Raw genomic sequence first — 22,095 nt, forward strand, 5'->3', positions numbered from 1 at the left:
TAAAGGTGAGGTGTTCCCTTTTGTCCCTATTCCTCTGCTTTACTTCACAAAGAAAGATGAGCAGCGTCGAGCTTCTCTGCCACCTGAAGTCTCAGCACTGCATCGGAAGGCTCTAACTGTGCATGAGAAGTCCAACGAGTCCAACAATGGTGCTTTTCGCTTGGGATTTGTCTGGGGAAGCTCCTAATCGTTGATTCATTGCCCATGGTGTTCATGCGGTTGCTTGTAGGGATGCTGATGATTCAAGGGAACTTCTTCGTCCATGCTCGTGACGAGCACCAGGTGTTTGTCCAATTGCTCGTGAACGACCGTCCCTTCCCCGCGCTAGGTTGTTCCAAAGCTGGTCACATCGAGGAGAGATGGTGTGCCGTGGACATGGATCAGCGGATTCGAGTTCGGATCCATCACGAACCCGACCCGATAGGGCTCCCGCTTCTCTGCGCACGTTACCATCGCCCGCCACGGAGATTTTAACCGCGCCGGAGATGAAAAGCTTACGATCCGATCGGGAGAAAGTAAGAAAATGACGATAAAAATGAAGCGAGTGAGAAGGATTGCTTCCGGTCAAACCCCATGGCGCCAACCCCCTCCCCGAAGCCTAACCCTTACCCTAATTAGCTTCCTTTGGCTATTTGGCGCCTCGCAAGTCGATGGAGCGGGGGTCCGGCGGGAACGACGTGGAGCTGCTGTGCAAGACGCTCCAGTTCGAGCACAAGCTGTTCTATTTCGATCTGAAGGAGAACCCGCGGGGGAGGTACCTCAAGATCTCCGAGAAGACCTCCGCTACCAGATCCACCATCATCGTCCCCGTCGGCGGCATCGTTTGGTTCGTCGACCTGTTCAATTACTACGTCAATACCGACGAGTGCGACGCCTTCAGCAAGGAGCTGAAGCTCGACACCAAGGTGAAAGAAAAAATTAAGAAAAAAGAGGGGGGGAAATGATCTTGGGAGGTTTTGGTATGTGTGACAAGTTCTGTGTTGTGCGGTTGTTGTTGGAGTTTTGTGCAGGTGTTCTACTTTGACGTCGGTGAGAACAGAAGGGGGCGCTTTTTGAAGGTATAATGCTTTGTTGCTGCTTTTGTCTCTGGACTTACTTTTGCCCCTTTTTTTCCCTCTCATTTATCTGAAACGTTAATTATTTGATTTTTGCTCCATTGATTCGTACACTTTATGAAGTGTATAACATGACAATTATCTTATTTTTTCGTTCGTATGCTTGACATCAAGTGAATCAAGATTATAAATAACTGTTGGCTTACTACTGGCAGTACCACAGGTCTTATGTACATGAAAGTATTCCTGAGAACAGAAATGGCATTTTTCTTCATCCTCGATTAGAGCTCAATGACATGAAAAGATTCATATCATTGATCCCTAGGACGCTTTGGTGCCCCATGCAATGGTTGTCTCCAGCAATTTTCAGCACAGATATAATATTCCAATATGTTTTGTTCGACTTTCTTGTTGTTTATCTTCATGAAGCTTATATCCAAATTGAGGAAAAAGTAATTGTTCAGCTTTTTCTATCACTGTTTTCAGGGTTTCTGAAGGATGTCTTTCTGAGTTTTGTTTCATGTATTAAGGGCATGAGAGGACTTCTTTTTTGTGTACAAGTTGGTATGTAGATATATTAGCTTTTAATCTTCCTTTTATTATTTTATACTGACTTTTTGGTGTTTTATGCCAAGAAGTGACTTTGTGTGATTTCTTGCTACAAAATAAATTTATCAAACTTTATCACATAATATGAACTTTATGTTTCAGTATAAAACTTATCACGAATGACAATGATTTCCATGTTTTGTTTGACTTTCTTGTTGTTTATCTTCATGTGGCTTATATCCAAATCGAGGAAAAGGTAATTGTTCAGCTTTTTCTATCACTGTTTTCAGGGTTTCTGAAGGATGTCTGTTTCTGAATTTTGTTTCATGTATTAAGGGCATGAGAGGACTTCTTTTTTTTGTACAAGTTGGTATGTAGATTTATTAGCTATTAATCTTCCTTTTATCTTGATATATATATCTACATATCAATGGGATTTGGATATCCCTCCATTAGTTTACTATTTTTCTTGATGGTCTCGTAAGATGCAAGATATTCACTGAAGAGCATGTAATTAAGTATGAATAAACTTAGTTTCTTTGACATGCTATGCTGATGAAGGGTTGTTGATCCTTAGGTATCTGAAGCATCTGTCAGCAGAAACCGTAGCACAATTATTGTTCCTGCAGGAAGCTCTGGTGAAGAGGGATGGACTGCATTCAGGAATATTTTACATGAGATCAACGAAGAAGCGTCAAGGCTTTACATTGTATCCAATCAGGTAATTAGGTGAACTATGCCTTTTTAGCTGATTTTGTTTGTCTGCCGTCTGTAATCAGTTTCATACTTGCTTCAACTTAATGAAAACCAGCAACATATGGAACCCTCCGAGCACCTTCCAGGGCTTTCGGATGATGTTGGTGCTGGATTTATCTCCTCAGGTCACACTTCCCAACCCGTTTCAGGATCAGACTTAAATGTTGATAGTTTGGTTGAACTGCATCCTCAGGATGAGATTGGAAGCTTGGGGATGTCAAAAGTAATTAGAGCAGATCAAAAGAGATTCTTTTTTGATTTGGGTAGCAATAACAGGGGTCATTACCTGAGGATATCTGAGGTATTATCATCCAACAATACTTGTATAAAATGATTCCTTCTCTAGTATGGGGTAATATCCAGATATTCTTATTATTTCTGTTTTTTTTAACCATTAGGTGTCTGGATCAGATCGCTCATCAATAATCCTTCCCTTGTCTGGCTTGAAACATTTTCATGACACGATTGGTCACTTTGTGGAGATAACCAAGGATAGACTTGGGGGAATACCAGCTGTGAATGTGCGAACATTGGAGCCTGTTCAGAGATGATTAGGTGTGCATGTGATTGGTTTACTTTTACTTACTAGTTCTATCTTTGCTAGCTGTTGTCTGAGTCTCTGTGTGGAGCACCGGTTACCGTGTGATTTTTCTTTCTTCCAGTCCAAGGTGCTAATTATCACATTTTGCTATATAATGAATCGGAAGTCAGAGAGTTTTTTGGCAATCTTTGTAATCATGAAGGAACAGAGAAGTGAGACATAATATGTCGTGACTTGCACTTCTAGTGGTTAAACATTTTGAATGTGGATTACTCTTGGGATTTCATCTTCATTTATGTTTTTACACGTTTGTTTTAGAAAAGTCCTTTTTGTACTCTTTCGATGGCTAAACACAAGATTATTGGTTTCTTTTTTATTAGAAAGGTGAGTAGCAGCAAGAGTTATATGAGATCTGAGAAGAGTCAATGTACATAAGAGATTGTTTCCTGGGACAACAGTCCACCTGATCTTGTGGAAAATACAAATATACAATCAGACAGATATTTTTGAGTGAAAACAAGGTATTCTTCCAAGAATCATCAGACATAAAACATCTAGAATGGAAATATTCTGTTTGCAACTTCTACAAGTATGATTGGAGAAATTGGAAACTAAATCCTTGTTCTTCTATCTTCTGTTATGAATTTCTCTTTCTGTACTAATGAAAAGGGATTAACTCTGTTGTTGGACGATTGTGATGCAAGGCAGCTCTCTCAGAAAATGATTCTTATTTTTGCTCTCATTTCTTGTTTGGTAGTGTTAATTGCAATTCTGGATGTTTAGCCTCGTGGAACGACCTGTATCATCAAGGCTGATGCATGGAAAAGATGGTGACACAGAAAGGTGATATCATCTTATAATTCGGAATGAGGACACACTGATGGTTTTGGCCGAGCTTATCGGCTTCCAAGATTATCATCTGATGCAAACATCGAACTGCCAGAGTGTTTTGATTGGCAGCTACCATCACATGATTCTGTTTGCAGCGTTGTTCAATCAGAGAAAAGTTATAATCTGAAGCTCATCCTTAAGGTACATTCTTTTTGGTCTCTGATATAAAGTTGCAGCAGTATATCCATATAGTCTCTTAGCAGGATAATGATTTGATCGGTCTGTGATTTTACATTCATCACATCCAAGTCATTCATTGTTATCCGTTACTAAATAGTCTGCTGATGCATCACATGACCAACTTGTTTAATTGAAGACTCAGCAGGTGATGTAGATCAATCTACAACATGATCATTGATGATGCGTGATATCAAGTGGCGCTCGTCACTGTCGCTTCAATCGATCAAGATAGTGAGTGCTGCCAATGATAATCAAAGGTTAATTTTCTTGACGTCACTCGCAGTCTTCCTGATTCCTTCCAATCTTCTGCTGGTTGTATGAAATGTTTTCATTACTCTAGTCTCGATTACTTGTTCTATTAACAGCAGGAATAGAGTTCACAAGAGTAGTAGTAACCCAGACAGTACAACCTTTTCTTCATTAGGAGTTCTAAGATGGAACATACCAAGGAGCTACATAACACTTGGCACAAACTACAAAAAGATATCTCTTTAGATCAAGCCTCCTTTATACACCATGTTCTTGTGGAATCATCTGAATTGCTTGCAAATATTCTTCCTTTTCTTCTTTCTTGGGATAAGAACCAGTCCCCCCATCTATATGGTTTCGGATAAGGATGTGGGTACATTATTTAAGGTGTTCTTATTGTAGCATCTCTGGATAACCATCCAAAAAGCACCAGAAAGATGATTGATTCATTATATTCTACTCCAGAAGACATGACATGTACAAGCTAAGTTTGAACTAGTTCAGCCAGTACAATTCTCCAAGGATCCATCAAATGGCATCTGTCCTTGACCCCATTCAGAATCCCTGGCCTACACCTTCAGCCACAGACTTCCCCACACACCCGCACACTAAGAAAAGAAGAAAGAGTTGATAGCGGGATGTGATGTTATCGTGGTGTGTAAGCAGTGCAAGTTCAGCGCAAGCTCAAGTGAGGGTTGGACATCAGTTGTTGATCGACGAAAGGTTGTTGAGCTGTGAAGTTGAACTTGTTTGCTACACTGGTTGCAGTTCTTGATCCTGTAGCTCTCTTTCCGGTGTGTGAGACTTCACTGCCGTCCTCGAAGCAGCCATTTGCCGTCCACCGCCGCTTCGGATTGCTGTCCGTCATCGGAGCAGGGGACTCTGCTTGGAAGAGATGATGCACTGCCAAACCGTCGCTGTTGCCGTCGAAGTCTTGGTGGGAGAACGGATGCGCGATGGAGCTGTTCTCCGAGATGAGACCGAGCACGTCGGCCGGGCGTTCGAGCAGTCGCGAGAGCGCGGAGAAGTCTGCGGCGTCGAGGAGCTCGGACAAGGAGTAGGATTTCGGCAGCTTAGCGGTGTCGTGCTGTTGTGTGGCGCTCGGTGGGGTTGGCATGGCGACATCCTCTACGCCCGAGTCGTCTTTCTCTGCGTCCATCGATGGCTGGTGGTGGCTCTTCTTGTAGATCCGGCAAAGAACCCAGTCATCCAGCTGAAACGACGTGCCATCAGATGGAGATCAAACAGGTTCTGGAACAGGGAGGTGTTCCACAGCTCAGAATTCGTACCCTCATGGAGCAGTCTCTGAGCTTGATTGGCCTATAGCTGTTCTTGTTGTGGGCATCGGCGAGGCGGTACTCGTGCATGATCCAGTCGGTCTTGACGCCCCTGGGAGGCCTCCCCTGGTAGAACACGAGGGCCTTCTTCACCCCAATGCTCTCGCTGCCCTTGCTCGCCATCACGGGCTTGTCGGTGCCGGTCGCCTTCCAGTATCCCGACGCCGCCGCCCGGTTTGGGCGGACGCCGTTGGGGTACTTGCGGTCCCTGGGGCTGAAGAAGTACCACTCTCGGTCGCCGAACGTTGCCTTGGCTGTCTCATGCAAGCACAGATAGATATCAGTCACCACGTTAACAACACCATGCAGTTGTAACGCCGGAGAAGTGGAGATGGAAGAGGTGGCAGTGCCGACCAGGGAGGTCCCATGGATCGAACTTGTAGATGTCGACCTCCGCTATGATCGATACCGGGCACGGCACCGCCGCCGCTCGGTTCCTCAGGTAGTGAAGGATGAGCTCCTCGTCGGTGGGGTGGAACCTGAAGCCCGGCGGAAGCGACACCGCCGGATTCGTCATTGGTAACTTAGCTCAGCTACTAAGTTCGACTTGGAAGCCGAGAGAGATAGGGGAGAGAGGATTGGAATTTTCGGGAGAGGAGGCGGTGGGCGTGGTTATACCGTGGTGGGTTTTTGTCCTTTAGCGGGGAGGAGAAGAAGGAGCCAGTGGACATGAGTGGCATTATTCGTTTTGTCGTGGGCAACGTGGGAACGGAGCCTCGGAAAGGGTACGTCGATGATTTGACACGATTGTTATTCATCTCGACCGTCGGATGTGGACAACTCTCTGATTGCTTCGGACGGTTAGGACCGTCGGATGGACTTGTGTCGCCGTCCTGCGGTCTCTAGCGATGATTGATGGGATGGTTCTGATCCGACGGCCGGAAGGTCTTCTGTTGACTTTTGCCTTCAACGACGAGGGATGTCGCTGTCCGCATAAAGGTGCCGCTGCGTGGAATCCCGAAACTACCCTCCTCTTCTCATGTATTTTACGCGGTAGCTTGGCGAAGTTTTGTCATATATGTAGCAGGAACAGGGAACACCGTCGGAGACAAACGAGCATCCAACGCGTGTCCTCAGTCGCTTGCGTCGAAACAGCAAAAGTACATGTAGTCCTCAATTATTCATCGGAGTAGTGAGCAATCACTGTGGACTTTCTATCACGTAGGATGGTCCATTGGATTAGTGCTTGCGCGTAGCTTTGGGATGCTAATTATGGAGGGAAGGTGGGGGATGTGGAAAGCCACAACCCAGCTTTTAAGACGAGAAAGAGAGGGAGAAGGAGAGAGGAATGCTGATCAAAAGCGGGTAGAGGTATCAACAAAGATGAGGTATATGAGGAGGTTGTCACCCTCATCTCCACACTTGGAAGGTTACATGTCATGGAAGGATTGGTGGCAGCTACTGATGGAGTTAGATATGGCACAGTCGATGGGTTTATGTGGGATTGGAAGGAGGGAGAGGGGTCTACTTTTGGAGATAGGGATGACATGACTTGAGGGAATGGAACTCTCTCAGCGAGTCCTGGGAAGACCCACACACTCGAAAAGAAGACGATAAGGCCTCCAGAAAGGCTTGAAAGCAGCATCCAATCCTCCAGATTATTCTGCTACAGGTCCAGTGAGGGGAAGACAAGTTAAGATGATAGAGATAACTTATTTTCCTTCTTGGAAAAACACACTTTTGCTACTTCTGATGAGCTTTGCAGAAGTATACTCTTAAAGCTGATTCGTTCTTGTAATAAATGTGCAGATTGCTTCGTGTTCTTCCTTGTGATATGCACCAAACATCTCATAAATATATGTGAAATAGTTCAATATCATTTCAAGCCTCACCAAGACAAGATTCAGATGGCTGATGATCAAGTTTACACCAGCTTTCCATTAAGATCAGTCACCAGAAGCATCATCCGCAAATGCCTCCTCAGAAGCTTGACAACGAAACATGTAACTCTCAGCTGTTTCGTAATGACAAAGAATTCAGCTGCTTCTTCATCTGGCATGTTGCAGAACCTTCCAAGATATCAATGTCACCCCAGCATTTCTCGCTTCAATAAAAATCCTGGGGCTCAGTCACATTACTGCTTGATTTATCTGGGAAATATCATATCTTTCCGTCCTTTTTCATCTCTATTCTTGTCGTCTTCAGTATCAGAAAACATGAACTTGATGCCTGAGGCATTTGATGGTCAAACCGAGGGAACACATATCATACATATTGCCTGGGTTTTGCTGACAGTGCACCACCATTACAATGTGCATCTCTTGTCAGTTCTTGCATATGCTTAATTGTTATTTCAATGGTGGGGCATTCATATTGATTGATGTTAGTGTCCTAACTAGAATGTTTGGATGTGCATCTTATAAACTTCATATTGTTACCATCCAAAAGCTAGACATTATGATGTAAAGCCAGAAACATTGGAGGTGATGCAGTTGAATCAAGATTGTTTTAGTGGGTTCTCCATATACTGGAGCTTGTGTTCTTGATGTTGTTATTTTATGCTACCATCAGTGGTTTCAAGATGAATCCCCCCCCAAGTCACTTCTGATACAGGAAAAGTAGTCTCTCTTGGAAATATCATTAATGGATTCTTCTTCCTCCAAGCAACTCACACTCTGGCATCCCAATTGGTGATGGAACTGTAGATGTTGGATTGGGTCTAATTCCCCCCACACATGCTCCTATTGGGTATACCAATTCTGGCTTGCTCAAGAAAACATGTCCACAAGCCTTGGCCATTAATCTCTGTCTGCCATTAGCTTAAGACACCAACTCATTTCTTTTCAAACTCACTGTGGGTGTATGTTTCCAAATAATGTTTTATTAGGATGACTTTGGAGTGTTTAATCCAAAAAAAGGAAAAAGACAGTCACATTTAGAATCTGATTAGGGTTCTAGAATTCTACATTAAAAAGCCAGAAGAGAAAACTCCTGCAAGTCAAAGATTACAACATGTAAAGACAAAAATCTTGTTCAGAGTAGACAAACAAACTTTCTGACTTAGAAGCCATTAGCTAGAAAATACAGCCAAACCTAACCTTAGGCTTGAAAGAAGATAACCTTTCAGAAATCTAGACACCACCATGAGGAATTACCCCAGTCAAAGAAAGGAAACAGTCATCTTTATCGTTTATCCTCAATGACCTCACTTCATCGGAGCTCAATCACCTTGCAGTACAGCTGAAGTAGCAATGAACATAGCTGTCAGAGCCTCATAAGTCGTAGTTGAAGCTGAATTAATAGCATTGCATTGATTTGCATTGGTCGAGGCTGACCTTAGTGGATTGGGACGACCATGGATTCCGAGTTGCAAGCTCCACAAGTGATAAGTTGTGAGTGGGGGAAGTCAAAGGCTGCAGAAGTCGACTTCTAAGCAGCCAAAAGCAGCAGAACAAACGAGGAGCTCAGCAATGAAAGCTTTTGGAACTCTTGTTGGACTTCCAATCTGAAAGGATCTTAAAGGAAAGAACTCAAGAACTTGGATGTATCATATAAAACAGCACTACAGGAAAGAAGAAAGTATTATTTCTTGTCAGTGGTGTTTTTTTTTCTTTATTCCTTTTATGAATTGCTCTTTCAAGAATTCAAACATGAGACCAATCAATGAACATCATTAGTAACATCCAATAACAAGGTATTACTGTATAAACAAAGCTGTAATTCAAACTGTAATATCTCAATCCATTAGACATGAGAGAAGATTTCAGTAGACTTAGGGTTAAATGCGCCTACTATCATTAACTCGGAGTAAGCATCTCAAATCAGTAGTGTTCAGACTCGACCAATTGATACGTCAGTTATCCTATAATGACACACATAATATAAGGGGTTAGGTTTATAATGTAACAATTTTTTACTTTCTTAAACGAAGAAAAAAAAAAACAAGACTTTCCTAATAAAGCTTGGAACATAAAGATTGTGGCCATCCATACATATCTAAGGATGATTGACACAAACCATGGAAATAAAAGGTATAAGTTTCTCAATTATAGTACATATCATTAACAAGAAAAACTAATTGACATTTTATTTTCAAAGGCCAATTAATGATTCAGTTTTTCAAAACCAATTAGTGATTTAGTTAATCTTTTCTAAAATCAAATTGCTCATTATATTTAACGATTAGATAATCATCAATCAGTCATTTAATCCATATGAGAGCTTAAAATTCTACAAAATTAATGATGGGATAGCCCCCAATTTGTTATTTAAACTGCAGGACAACCTATACTCAGAAAGACTGAAGTTAATGATACCTCTCATATTCTTTGGACACTCAAAAGTGGGCAGCCTGCCTACTTCCTTTGCTTTCACTTTTGTAGTTAGTGCAAATTGATGTGCATTCTAACCCAGCTTGGCACAGATGCCTGTTCCTCCTATGGTGGAAATATGTCTTTATCCCTCGGGCAATCCATGCTCCTAAAAGAGACTGTAAAATTGGCCACTGTCATCGATCATGCATAGCATTGGACACTGCCTTGACCACAGCTTGCAATTAGTCTCAAAGTCAGTGACTTGATATGGTAAAGATATATTTCAACCTCTTCCTTCTTTTCAGCTTGTCATGCATGAACCATGATCAATCTTAGTCATCCTAGCAATATAACTTGACATTTTGGTCACTTAAAAGAGTTCACTTTATGAACATTTCCACAACTCTCAAGTGATGTCATCACAAAGACCTAAATTGGATGTTGATCGAGTGCAGAGTGCATGTTTGTGTTTGTGTGTAAAAAAGATTTTTGACCCAAATCAAGCCCAATATTCTACCTACTATTAACTTAAACTTTGGGCTAAATCAATCTTCATAAACAAAACCCTAAAAAATTTGTGTTTGATGGCTTGTCGTTCTCTTGAACTACATACATATCATTATCGTTTTTAGGCTACTTACCGATCCGTCTTTGTGGTTGTCATTATTGAATAATTAGGGTTTGACCCTAAACAAATAGATCCAACCTTTAGCAAATATTCTTAAAATCCACCGACTTAGCATCCGCTCAAAGGAGTCTTATGGATTTGCTACTTCAATTGCATGCCAATTTGATGCTTTTCCTAGATTTCAACTCGATCTTCTTTTCACTATCATACTTATTATGAATGCAATGGAATTGTGCCCTCTTACATGGATGGAGTCACATCTTTTTCATCTTACATCTTTTCCTTGAGTTGGTAGGGCTAGGTGGCAATTCTTGGCAACACATCAGCTTGCAAGTGACAAAGTCGAGAAGGAATGACACACTGATCGATGGATGATTGGAATTGATTGATCAATGTTGATAGGAACAAAAATAGGATTATCCATGTTGAGTGCGAGGAGATTTAGGATCACTTCTTCTCATTGGAATCCAACAACCCAGGGAAACAGAGTCATGGATACGCGATAAGATTGGGCGGACCAAGTGGGTGGCCATGCCCACCTTCACGTGGCACGGTCACGTGTTTGATGGAGATGACGCATCCATGGGTGCGAATGGCCGAAGCAGATAAGGTTTGACGTCCAAAGGAGAATACCAACCAACCATGAAGAAAGACCAATAAGACAATGACCCAATTCACAAGTCCAATGCGAAGATAATACGAGCCACTATCAACTCTAATTGCTAAAAGAAATATTTACTCCTAACACATGCATAATTGGTGGGTCAAAATTTGATAGTACATTCCGGTGGAAAGTAGCAGAGCCTAGAAGGAGCATTCTTTCATCTATTAGACAAAAACAAAAAACAAAAAAACAAAAACAAAATCAATGTACATGAAAGTGTGGATTAAATTAGACGAAAATTTTGACACGTGACGAGAAAACAAAAAAGGACATGAATAAATCGGATCCGGTCACGCCCTTCTACTAAACATCTGTCCCCATCTATGACTGTGTCGGCGGCTATGATTTTTCTAAGCCGCCATTAGTCAAATGATATTTGAAGGTTTCAAACTCATCTCTCGCCAGAAAATAGAAGGATTAGCCTGCAGCAGAGTCGGTTGTTGGTACTTCCACCCCGACGATTCATAAATTTATAATAAATTTTCATGAATGGATAAAACTCTTAACATAATTTTACATTTTGCATGAAACCCAACCAGTCAAAAAACAAAAAAACAGACAAAATAAATCAACAAAATTTATTGCATAAGTGCCATAAAATTCCAAAAAAAAAAAAGGAATCAATTTTACCCATCCAATTGGATACCAAATTCCAAACGTGGCACCAGTAAGCAGTTCCAAGTATTGTGAACATTTGTCGTTTTCTTTTTCTTTTTCCTTTTTTTAATGCTAAAATCTCAAATAAAAAAAGGAAAATTCAACAAACAAAGGGTTCCATCAATCAATCCCGCTGTGACTCGGACCGGTCTAGACAACTGGAGTCGGCTCGGCCGTCGAAGAGCAGCGGGTTTGCTTTCCGAACAAGAAAGAGACCCCCCAATCGGTGAGAAAGAAGCTTTGGGACGAGAAAAGAATATCCAAACAAAAGTCGTCATCATCAAACACGAGACGACCAGATGCAATGCACCCGCACGCACGGATGCAGTGCAGGGGTTTCTCTTGGGCGTCGGCAGTGACATCACGACGAGTCGCCTCTGCCCCACGAGACGCCCGTATTGTTCGGCGATTTCTACATGCGTTCATTGCAGTCGCAATGAACTGTCCCCCACTCTCTCCCCCCTCCAATATTTATCTTCTTCGGGTTCAATGGATCCATCCGTCATCCGGTGTTCTCACTTCAACCCGACCTCACTTAAAAAAGAGCATTAAAGGCAGATGCATCCAATCGCATCGCCGCTCCCTCCCTCCAATAACGTCGACCTCATTAACATCATCGATTATAATCCCATCTTGTCGACATACCTCTACGTTTTCAGAAGCTATCATTGTAGAAACCATCACCCTTAATTGCAACGATAAGAACATTCTCAAAAAAAGACTCGTCGTTAGCACCTCTCTGAAAAAAAATATATATAAAAAACAAGGAAGAAAAAATATCGAGCTTATAGAAATGAGCGCCTAGAAAATAACAATTTCTTATTAAACGGATCAAATCGTACGGTCAAACGAATTCTCCAACCAAAAAGGTTTTAGAATTCCAGCCTAGCCAAAATAAAAGCATATTTATATTAAATATGACTCAAAAACTTATGGAATAAAAAACAAATTATTTAAATAAAATACTTTTTGTATACTATATAAGTTTCCTCCACAAACAAACTGGCAGCAACACAGGCAGGTTTCAGTGGACACGAGCACAACAGTATCCATTTTGACCAACGTGGGTCGACCGCCTCTGACCAAACGCACACACGAAGGTTCCCGGATCCTACTTGTGGTCCCTGGGCCCACCGAAAAACGCAGACCCTTCGCTATATATAGAACTCACTCCACGACCAAGAAATCTTCACAACCACTAGAGATCTTCTTGTATAAACATACATAAAGCAACGAGGGAGAGTGAGATCAGGAGGAAGATAGAGAGCTTACTTTTGGCTTCCAGTTGAGCGAAGACACACTTACCATTAGTTAGTCCAGCGGAGAAGACGACCATGGGGAGGACAAGAGACGCCGAAGCGGAGCTCAATTTGCCGCCGGGGTTCCGGTTCCACCCCACAGACGAGGAGCTCGTTGTGCACTATCTCTGCCGCAAGACCGCCTGCCAGTGCCTGCCTGTGCCCATCATCGCCGAGATCGATCTCTACAAGTACGAGCCTTGGGAACTTCCAGGTACTGCACACATGAAATAATAGAGGAAACAGTTCATGTTACACTATCTACTGCGCAATATGAAACCTTGACATGGCTGTAATGCTTGTGCTGTGAGCAGATAAGGCGTTGTTTGGGAACAGAGAGTGGTACTTCTTCACCCCTCGTGACCGCAAGTACCCGAATGGGTCGAGGCCAAACAGGGCTGCCGGTAAGGGATACTGGAAGGCAACTGGTGCTGATAAGCCGATCTCACCAAAGGGCAGCAACAGGACTGTTGGGATCAAGAAAGCTTTGGTGTTTTACTCCGGCAAGGCACCGAAAGGAGTGAAGACAGATTGGATCATGCATGAATACAGGTTGGCTGACGTGAACCGCAGCGCCAACAAGGGAAGCCTACGGGTATGCAGCGAATGATAACATACAATCTCCTCAAAAGGTGCATGTAATTAATTATATAGTGCTGACGAAACAATTCTTTGGACTCATGCAGTTGGATAACTGGGTTCTTTGCCGGCTATACAACAAGAAGAATACCTGGGAGAAGACGAAGATGCAGAAACAGGAGGAGACATCCTTTGGAGAGACCATGCAATCAGTGGATGATGCACTGTCCGACAGCTTCAGGACACCAGAATCAGATGTAGAAAATGAGGTCGTGTTGCCAGATTTTGATGATCTAGGCTATCTATCCCAAGCTTCTACTGGAGTGCAAGCATTAAGCACCTGCAAAACAGCTGGACATCAGATGATCGAGAAGAGTCAGAAAGAAGACAGTGAGTGGTTTATGGACTTGAAACTAGATGATTTGCAGAGCTCCTACACCAACTTCGGATCAACACCCATTTCAGATGCAACGAACCAAGATTACTACTTCCAATCCTTTGTATCTCCGTTGCTGAGGCCAAATCATACCAACATGCGACAGTTCTGAATTGGATCAATGTAAATAGCTTAGCAGAATACGACAATGTCGTAGTTAGTAGATCAAAGATCTGTTATATCCAAACATTGTTTCATCATTCAGTATAGGAGGCTGTTACAAGTTGGTGACTGAATTCAATCTAAATTTGGTTTGAGAAACTACTTACTTTTTCTGATAGGAGCGTCTAATGACAGGTTTAAGGTTTAGCGATGCAACTATTTTCAGATTCAGATGGAAAAAAAAATTAAGTGACACTTTTTATTCAGATGGTAAAGCAACTACAGATTACAAACACTTAGCATAGGTTGAAAAGCAACTATTTCCTTACTCAGATGGAAAAACATAAGCAGTATATTCTATCACTAAAGATTTGATCCAGCCAAAGATTTTCAACATTGAAGACTACAAACACATCAAATAAGAAGTAAAAAAACCTTTGTTAAAACTTAACAAAGATGCATGTTACATGACTAAGTGTAATCAGTGCTGCATTGTCAAGATTTTTCTTTCAGACCTCCACGAACATGGCACTGGATCTCTCATACAGTGTCACCTATCTAATGAATAAAAGGTGTCAGGCATCCTATGCACATCAAAAAGTCATCTGAATGAAATGAAAGAAAATAAAAGCATAGGCAGGTAGCAGCAGATAAATAAAGGGACACTGGTTAAGCAATCCATTAGTTTCTCTATTGCTGAGACACAGAAAAAGAATATATCTTGTATGCTCCATGGATCATTCACATATATATATATATATATCAACAAACCTGAACACTGTGCTATGCTACAAAAATTATAAAACAAGTTTGTTCACTAGCATTTTTTCTATTCATATGTTTGCTATATTTTATGTTAATTTCTTAGTTTTTTCTTAATTCATGCTAGGGAACAAACTTGTATTACAATTTTTGTGGCTTAGCACAGTTCAGACTCGTTGATATATATGTACATACATACATGTACATGTATATATGTACATATATGTGCATATATGTACATATATATACATATATCAACAAACCTGAACACTGTGTTAAGCTACAAAAATTATAATACAAATTTGTTCTCTAACATGAATTAAGCAAATGCTAAGAAATTAACATAAAAGGTAGAAAATATATGAATAACAAAAATAAATGCTCGATTATCTTCTAATATTTTAAACATAAAAGAAATACAAATTTCATGGTTGATATGAATCTCATCAAATCATGTCTTTGAAAACCTAATTAAAAATATCAAGACAAATTGACAAAGCATTCCTGCCTTTGGCAAACACAGTGGTCACACATAATTAAAGGCATAATTGATCCCAGTTATATCTATTTTCTGATGATGTATGTTCAAATATCATAACATCATGAAAGTCAGATAGCAATTATCCATAGTAACTGTACTCATTCCCCCAGCTGTACTGCTTGCAAGGATATGTTGATTCTAATTAATTCTTCCACATGATTCAGTACAACTAGTAGTTACAACTACACCACTAGACATAAGTAATCATAGAAAACCTTATACTTTCAGGAGCTAAAAAGTATCACTTCTTTATAGCCTGCAAATGCATAAGAAACAAATCATAATTAGCCAAACACCTCGAGGTTATCTTGCAACAAAAGGAGCAACACCACCAATGAGGGAAAACAGCTTTGGCACCTTCACCAAAGTACTAATATTTCTGCCTTTTGGCCCAATTGCAAACAGAAATAAGGCTACAAGTACTTCATTTGAAACTAAAGCATAAAGAAAAGCAATCGATGTAAGTCGACACCCTGCTTCGAAACAGTCAGTTTTAAACACTACCTACCTCTTCCTCTTTTGCCGCAAAAACCACATATATAGACTATAGAGAATAAACCAAAACTAAATTTTTGACAGTAATAAAAATTCCAGATTGAGTGAAGAAAGCTGCAAGACCCAAATGCAAGTGCTAGACAGAGTTAGGAAAGGGACACGGTGGTGGATCTCAAGCAATGCTACTGGTGAACACCACAACCACTGGTTAAACCCTCCATCCAAGACCCACTGACACCACCATTAAATGGACCAGCCTATTGCATCTTTCTCCTAACACAGCCAAATCCTTCAGTGGCTGTTTATGTGACTGATTCATGTTCATCACCTAGTTGTTGTTGCAATTATCACTATCTATGCCCTCAAATCAAGAAGCTCCATTTGACCTATAATAGGAAGTCATAAAGTACCTTATCATCATCACAGCCACCAATAGAATACCCTCTTTCACCTTCACCTCTTCCTCACCATGAGCAAAATTTTAGTTAAAAGCACTCCAAATACACTGCTTTATACTAACTAATCAACTATATCCGTGAGCAAAGATTTCCTCAATTTTGCTTGATAGCCCATGAGTGCTCATCAGATTGAATAACACCTTGATAGGACAGTTGATGACCTCTTACCTGATAGACTGTCATTGTTTGTTGGAAATGCTGTTAATATAGACAGGATGAACACTTACACTATCAAGAATATCAGAGATAACAATGTTTGTGTCCAATATGTGCCAAAGAGACAGCAAGATGCATCTATATTGAGAAGAAAAATTACCTAATCAAAAGGGTTTCTGATGTTCCTCTGCCAAGCTATTGAGATTGAGAAAAACAATTACCAAATCAGAATGGTTTCTGATGTTCCTCTACCAAATTATTATAAAGGTACTGTTAGTCCTTGTCATGGATGGAAAAAGAAAGCTTCAGTACTAGAGGATAGGCCACGCCCACTGGAAACTTTGATGCATATGGACAATGTGATTCATTGGGATCTTAATTGAGTGGAAACCTATTGATCATCAGATGCTGATCTCAATTCAGAGCCTTAAATTAAGTTCAGTAGCAGAGTATGCCTTACGTTTTGTAGAAGTTTTATTTACTTTAGATGATGTATGGTTGAGATTCTAAAAATCTTAGGCCAATTAGGAGTTGATAAGCTATCTCATTTCAGGGAACAAAAGTTAAAATCCATGTCAAATATAACATAAGCTGAGGATCCCTTTTGGGGGGTATTCAACCAAGATAAAATGAAATGACAAGCACTAGTCCATAAATGATATGCAATATGTTCCTACATGGATGGAAGTTCGTTTGAACATATGGAGGACTCTTCTCTCCACTTCCTTACTTTCCAGTTATCATTTGTGTTTCAGTAAGAATTTATAATGAGTCAACTGACTTGTACACCCCAGTTAGGATGGAAGAACAAGTATTGAAGACTTCGTATCTGTCTCCAGCTCCCTGGTGCACTTCTCTTTTCTCATCTAATTCTTTGTTCTACTCCTTACTGCATATTTCATCTCAGTTTTCTGAATTTTCCATTAAATTCTTACTGTTGCCACTAAAGCATCAGATTTTCTTCTTACACATCATTTATTTCGATTAAAAAGATCATCAAGCTTTGTTTTGTTTTATTCTTTCAACGTTGTTTTACCCTCACAATAACAATCAATTTTCAGATTTGTATTCTTGATCCCTCCAAAAAAAAATGCTGCCTTACATTCACTATCCATCAGTATCTCACATTGAAAAGAAACCATGGATTTTCAATAATCCAAGAACATGAAACTTTTAGTAGAAGTTCACTCTATGATGGTTAAAGTAACCTTGTTAAAAAAATTATAGGTGTAGACCACCTGAAATGGGCTTAAATATGGTGTAAAAGGAAGAGAACATACTTTGAGCAAAACAAAATGAAGACCCAGATTCAAACTAAGTACGATATAACATTAAACCGGGCTAAATTGCTTCTCGGACCAGTGAATAAAATACTGCATGAGAATACATTCTAGTCTAATTGCAAGAACTGATTTTCCAATGACTGAGAAACATAAAGGCTTAGGAGACAGCCATTTTCTAGTTTTTTAGGACAGATAATAACTCAATCTGTGTTATTTAAAGCCCCACACATTAATGCTCCATTTATATAATATAGAAAAGATAGGAAGCAAATTTCAAAAGATTGACAACTATTTGATGAGGCACCGATAGGTTATTTTTGGCAGCTAACAAAAGGGCCAATTACATATGCACATATTAACAACTAGAACAAGATTAGAATCCCCAAAAAAGATATAATTTCACTGAATAAAATAGCAAGGGGTTGTTCTTTACAATATGCATAGATAGAGAAACAGGAAACGAACCAATCTATAGAAGTACTGGAACAATGAATGGTTGAGGGTCTGCTCCCTTAAATATATCGCAAGATACCCATCTAGCTCCTTCATCACGAATTCCAGAACAACCGGGTGGCTTCTTTAGCAGAGAACAAGTATCATCTCCTTAGCCTTCAGCTGCAGAAAAAAACCCCACCTAATGTTGTCATAGTAATAGCGGAAGCATCCACCTAGACATGTCTCCTCAGTTCCAGGGCGGCATCCCGTTTAATTCATTTCTACAAAATGATAATTAGAACGCTTCTTCTGCATGCCTTACCTAGGATCGCATAACAGCTCACCACCGAGGAGAGACGTCTCTGCAAGATATCATCAAACAGGTGACCTGCATGATTCATTCAACGTTCTTCACCAAACAGAGAACACGCACAAGACCATGGAATTCACAAATCTCCGCCACAGAACCAAGTCGCTCGAGCACATAGAAGTAGTCGATCGCCCCTCCCATCATCGGAGAAACCACATGTACCCACGAACCGAGTTGACAAACCGCCGCCGGCCGATCAGCACACCTGCTTTCGCAACTGCAATCTCGCGAGGGATCCCAAGAAAGGGTGGAGAAGAGTGCTCCGGATCTGGAGATAGTGGTGGAGGAGATGGAACCAACCAGAGGACTCCACAGAGCTCCCAAGAAAACGGCCCGTGATTCGACAGGTGTCCATCAATATGGGCTTGGAACGAACCAACTCGATTCCGTTGGTGACCTTACCAGAGAACCCAATACACTCCAATTCCATGACATGTCTCCAAGTAATTGTTCCCTTAGGCTCCGACCGGAGCTCAAATTAGGCTCGCCATCCTCTCCAATTTATATGAAGGGATGGAATCATCTCAGCCGTCCATCTACCTGCAGGTTGATGATCCAAGTTGCATAACTTCTGAGTGTCTTTTATGGAAAGAATAATTGAATATTTTCTGCCTTATATCACTCGAACACAGCCTCCGTTTCATCAACACATGCTCTCCCTCTTTCGGCCCATTGTAAAAGCTGCCGGAATCTCATTCTCCAGAGGATTACATGAGTCTGCATGACAAATACAAGTCAGAGATGGCATCACAAAGTTCAAATCCTGCGTGACTTCCACCAACAATCTCATAGCAATCCTTATACAATGACTAAGAGCCTATTAAAATATTACTGTTCACGTAAGCTTCTTGGGCCTCTCACACCTTTTGTGTTCATCGTCTTTCCTCTAAATATAGAGCGAGTTCTGTTATGGTCAGTAACTGTTCAACCGTGACCCTAAGGTCGTCGCGGCTTGGTTCGGGTCCGAAAGGTGGTGGTCAAAGGATGGGGAGTCTCCTCGGGCCCGCTGAGTCTCCGAAGGCTTCGTACCTGCACCAAGGTCGGGTCGGGGTGCTCGACCCGACCCCTCCGACAATCAAGTTAGCGAAAGATGTGGAGGGGGTTTTTGGGAGGAGGAGAAACCTCCGAGTATTGAGTATATTGAGAGCCTCCTCTTTTGTTTAGGACTTAGGGGTATTTATAGAGGAGGTTAGTATTACCTGACTTGATCGCCTGCTGGAGTGAGGGGGTACCTCTGATGGCGTCTGACGCGGCTGCTGGGGTCGCGTGGCGAAGCGGTTCGTAGCAGGGTATGGGCGGGGGGATAGGCCATTGTCCTGCCTTGTCGTGGTCAACCATGCGAGGTCGGAGGTCGCCGTTCAGCAGCGGGAGTTGTCAGGGCGGGTCTAGTCACCGTTATTGCTTTTCCGGGGGCTGTCGTCACGGCGCGTCGTCCGACCAGTGTTTTCCCTATCAAGTTCCATTAGGAGTTGCTTTGCGGCAAAGTCGAGGGTTCATCCTTCACCGAGAAAGATTGACGATGAAGAGGTTGCGACGACGACGACGAACTCTCCGTCGGTGTGGACAGTGTGGAAGAAGTCGAGCATGGGCTTCCATGGAACAGATGGGTTCTCGATTTATGATGGCATGGGAAGATTGTCGCTTCGGCTCGACAATTACACGAGGAAGCGCAAGTGCTTTGCGGGAGAGCTTCTGCTCATGGATGGAAATGGGAAGGCTGTCGTGACTCTGAGGCCTCAGGTATGTGTGCTTTCTTCTACCTCATATTTCTCTCTCTCTCTCTCTCTCTCTCTCTCTCCCCGCTTCGTTATCTAACTGTGTGTATCACGTATCTGGCAGATCTTGAGCATGCAGGACAGATGGAGTGGGTTCAGAGGTGAAGATGGCCGGGAAACAGATTTCAGATCCACTCATGTCTTCGACACCAGGAGGCGATCGGTCCTTCAAAGTTGCGATGAGGCCGAGGTGCTCATGGACAGTACTCCAGACCACAAACTCCCAGATTTCAGAACCGAAGGATGTTTCAGACGAAGAAACTGCAAGATCATGGACAGGAATGACGATGAAGTGACACTAATAAGCCGCAACAAGGAGAACAAGTCGGTCGCACCGGGAGACGACGTCTTCAGCTTGATCATTCAGCCTAACATGGAGACTGAGCTGATGGCGGCTTTTCTGGTCCTCATGGATCGCATCTGTACTTAGAAGCATGTTGCTGTAACATGGCTCTTCTCCATGAGTGTGTCTGAGTTCATATTGAAAATTTTGAGCTATGTTAATGTGCAGTCGCCAACAAAGTGCCAGTGCTGCAAAAAGTCCATCTAATGTTCGAAAACATTAGAAGAATCTTAATCACATGATGCTTCCATGTAGATGTTTCTTAGTGGGGAGGGAGAGTTCCGAAAGAAGTACTATACAGCTAATTGGGTTCACGAAGCACTAAATAGAAGGAGAGTGTCAAGAAGTGACAGATTACTGTCTAGGAATATGGGAAGAAACAGCTAATTCAGATGCCTTCAAAAAGGGCCAAATGCAAGTTTTGCCTTTCATATAAATAATATATTCACACACAGAGAAGTAGTCGATGATGCCTAAGAACTGAGAACATTTGAGCAACCAACCACATCAAGCAAGCAGTTCTTCCTTACATACGGGTCTTCATAGTTCTTCCAGTTCTTGGTGATTGCCACATTAGTGTCGTTGAGCGTTCCTTATGCTCTCCACCTCATTTCTCTACTAGCATACTAATCCCTTGCGCAGATCAATGTGAGTTTAGAACTTGATGTGATGACAGTCGGGTGCGCAGAGTGTCACCGTTGGCCTTTGGTGGATCATGCACCAACAGGTGACATGCATGGGGGATGATATATGGAGACACTGCTTTCTATCCATACACCCACTTCCGATCTCATGCTGATAGGTGTTGACCTTGCATGACTGCGATGTGACTCAGCTGCCACTTTGCAATTGCCTGCTTGAGTCAATGAGCAAGCTCTCTTGGAGAATGTCAACATGCATGCTTTTTAGATCAAGAAAAATACACCGGACACAGTGGAGCGGGCAATGTCAGGCAACTCACAATTTCATCCACTTGGTAAAGAGAACAACTTTGGTTTCTGTCATTGTTATTGGTCAGCAGGTGATAGGGTTTACTGTATTATAGAAATCTTCTTGGCTAATATGGTCTCCTGCTGACTTTGACGTGCGTCCCATCACATCACCTACAAAGATTTTTTAGATGATTTCTGACTTTTTATCTTCCATGAAATCATTTCGACCGATTCCCACATCGCTAGTGTTGTTTTTGTATTGGCTTGCTTTGACAGCAAGTTTGTGTCAGCACGCAGCTATTTGTTGTCATAGGACAGGTTAATCTTCACTTGGCTCTCAGAGTGAGATTAGCCAACCTGGTTTTGTCAG

At 41.8% G+C, this 22,095-nt stretch overlaps 4 protein-coding genes and 1 long non-coding RNA gene across 8 annotated transcripts; 3 read left to right on the top strand and 2 right to left on the bottom strand.

Annotated features, from left to right (window-relative positions):
• LOC135641195 (transcription factor Pur-alpha 1-like) lies at positions 1-3,675 on the top strand. Of its 4 annotated transcripts, none has more exons than XM_065156373.1 (6): positions 77-905; positions 1,011-1,058; positions 2,182-2,325; positions 2,416-2,661; positions 2,759-2,915; positions 3,659-3,675. In XM_065156373.1, the coding sequence occupies exons 1-5, from the start codon at positions 651-653 to the stop codon at positions 2,909-2,911; spliced, it is 846 nt and encodes a 281-aa protein (XP_065012445.1). In that variant the 5' UTR covers positions 77-650; the 3' UTR covers positions 2,912-2,915; positions 3,659-3,675. The 4 variants fall into 4 exon arrangements, 3 of the variants coding, with proteins under 3 accessions (XP_065012445.1, XP_065012454.1, XP_065012438.1); XM_065156382.1 differs by lacking the exon at positions 3,659-3,675 and adding an exon at positions 3,282-3,412; XR_010497642.1 differs by lacking the exons at positions 2,416-2,661; positions 2,759-2,915; positions 3,659-3,675 and adding exons at positions 1,271-1,619; positions 1,895-1,974 and having other exon boundaries at positions 1-905; positions 2,182-2,322.
• A 973-nt stretch (positions 3,676-4,648) lies between these two features.
• LOC135641191 (NAC domain-containing protein 2-like) lies at positions 4,649-6,126 on the bottom strand. Its single transcript, XM_065156362.1, has 3 exons — positions 5,913-6,126; positions 5,511-5,812; positions 4,649-5,434 (listed from the first exon to the last, which is right to left on the bottom strand). The coding sequence occupies exons 1-3, from the start codon at positions 6,073-6,075 to the stop codon at positions 4,895-4,897; spliced, it is 1,005 nt and encodes a 334-aa protein (XP_065012434.1). The 5' UTR covers positions 6,076-6,126; the 3' UTR covers positions 4,649-4,894.
• Positions 6,127-13,056: 6,930 nt separating this feature from the next.
• Positions 13,057-19,098, bottom strand: LOC103980252 (uncharacterized). Its single transcript, XR_001977742.2, has 4 exons — positions 18,628-19,098; positions 18,336-18,485; positions 13,789-14,181; positions 13,057-13,275 (listed from the first exon to the last, which is right to left on the bottom strand). It is a non-coding gene; the product is annotated as an uncharacterized LOC103980252 (long non-coding RNA).
• Positions 13,095-14,334, top strand: LOC135641199 (NAC domain-containing protein 68-like). Its single transcript, XM_065156393.1, has 3 exons — positions 13,095-13,272; positions 13,373-13,653; positions 13,745-14,334. The coding sequence occupies exons 1-3, from the start codon at positions 13,095-13,097 to the stop codon at positions 14,183-14,185; spliced, it is 900 nt and encodes a 299-aa protein (XP_065012465.1). The 3' UTR covers positions 14,186-14,334.
• Positions 19,099-20,259: 1,161 nt separating the features above from the next.
• On the top strand, positions 20,260-20,880 carry LOC135671987 (protein LURP-one-related 15-like). The gene is made up of 2 exons (XM_065180445.1): positions 20,260-20,415; positions 20,515-20,880. Exons 1-2 carry the CDS (start codon positions 20,260-20,262, stop codon positions 20,878-20,880), a joined length of 522 nt encoding a protein of 173 aa, XP_065036517.1.
• The last annotated feature ends 1,215 nt before the right edge of the window (positions 20,881-22,095 follow it).

The sequence above is a fragment of the Musa acuminata genome, chromosome BXJ1-4, assembly GCF_036884655.1.
Source record: "Musa acuminata AAA Group cultivar baxijiao chromosome BXJ1-4, Cavendish_Baxijiao_AAA, whole genome shotgun sequence".
Classification (NCBI taxonomy): domain Eukaryota; kingdom Viridiplantae; phylum Streptophyta; class Magnoliopsida; order Zingiberales; family Musaceae; genus Musa; species Musa acuminata.

Bases quoted from the DNA above. Each gene is read 5' to 3' on its own strand.
- LOC135671987 (XM_065180445.1), top strand. From the start codon at position 20,260: ATGGGCTTCCATGGAACAGATGGGTTCTCGATTTATGATGGCATGGGA. The intron at 20,416-20,514 runs GTATGTGTGCTT...CGTATCTGGCAG, and splicing joins TCGTGACTCTGAGGCCTCAG to ATCTTGAGCATGCAGGACAG.
- LOC135641191 (XM_065156362.1), bottom strand. From the start codon at position 6,075: ATGACGAATCCGGCGGTGTCGCTTCCGCCGGGCTTCAGGTTCCACCCC. The intron at 5,813-5,912 runs GTCGGCACTGCC...TGCATGAGACAG, and splicing joins CGATCCATGGGACCTCCCTG to CCAAGGCAACGTTCGGCGAC. The intron at 5,435-5,510 runs GTACGAATTCTG...ACGTCGTTTCAG, and splicing joins TCAGAGACTGCTCCATGAGG to CTGGATGACTGGGTTCTTTG.
- LOC135641199 (XM_065156393.1), top strand. From the start codon at position 13,095: ATGGGGAGGACAAGAGACGCCGAAGCGGAGCTCAATTTGCCGCCGGGG. The intron at 13,273-13,372 runs GTACTGCACACA...TGCTGTGAGCAG, and splicing joins CGAGCCTTGGGAACTTCCAG to ATAAGGCGTTGTTTGGGAAC. The intron at 13,654-13,744 runs GTATGCAGCGAA...GGACTCATGCAG, and splicing joins CCAACAAGGGAAGCCTACGG to TTGGATAACTGGGTTCTTTG.
- LOC135641195 (XM_065156373.1), top strand. From the start codon at position 651: ATGGAGCGGGGGTCCGGCGGGAACGACGTGGAGCTGCTGTGCAAGACG. The intron at 2,326-2,415 runs GTAATTAGGTGA...AATGAAAACCAG, and splicing joins TTTACATTGTATCCAATCAG to CAACATATGGAACCCTCCGA. The intron at 2,662-2,758 runs GTATTATCATCC...TTTAACCATTAG, and splicing joins ATTACCTGAGGATATCTGAG to GTGTCTGGATCAGATCGCTC.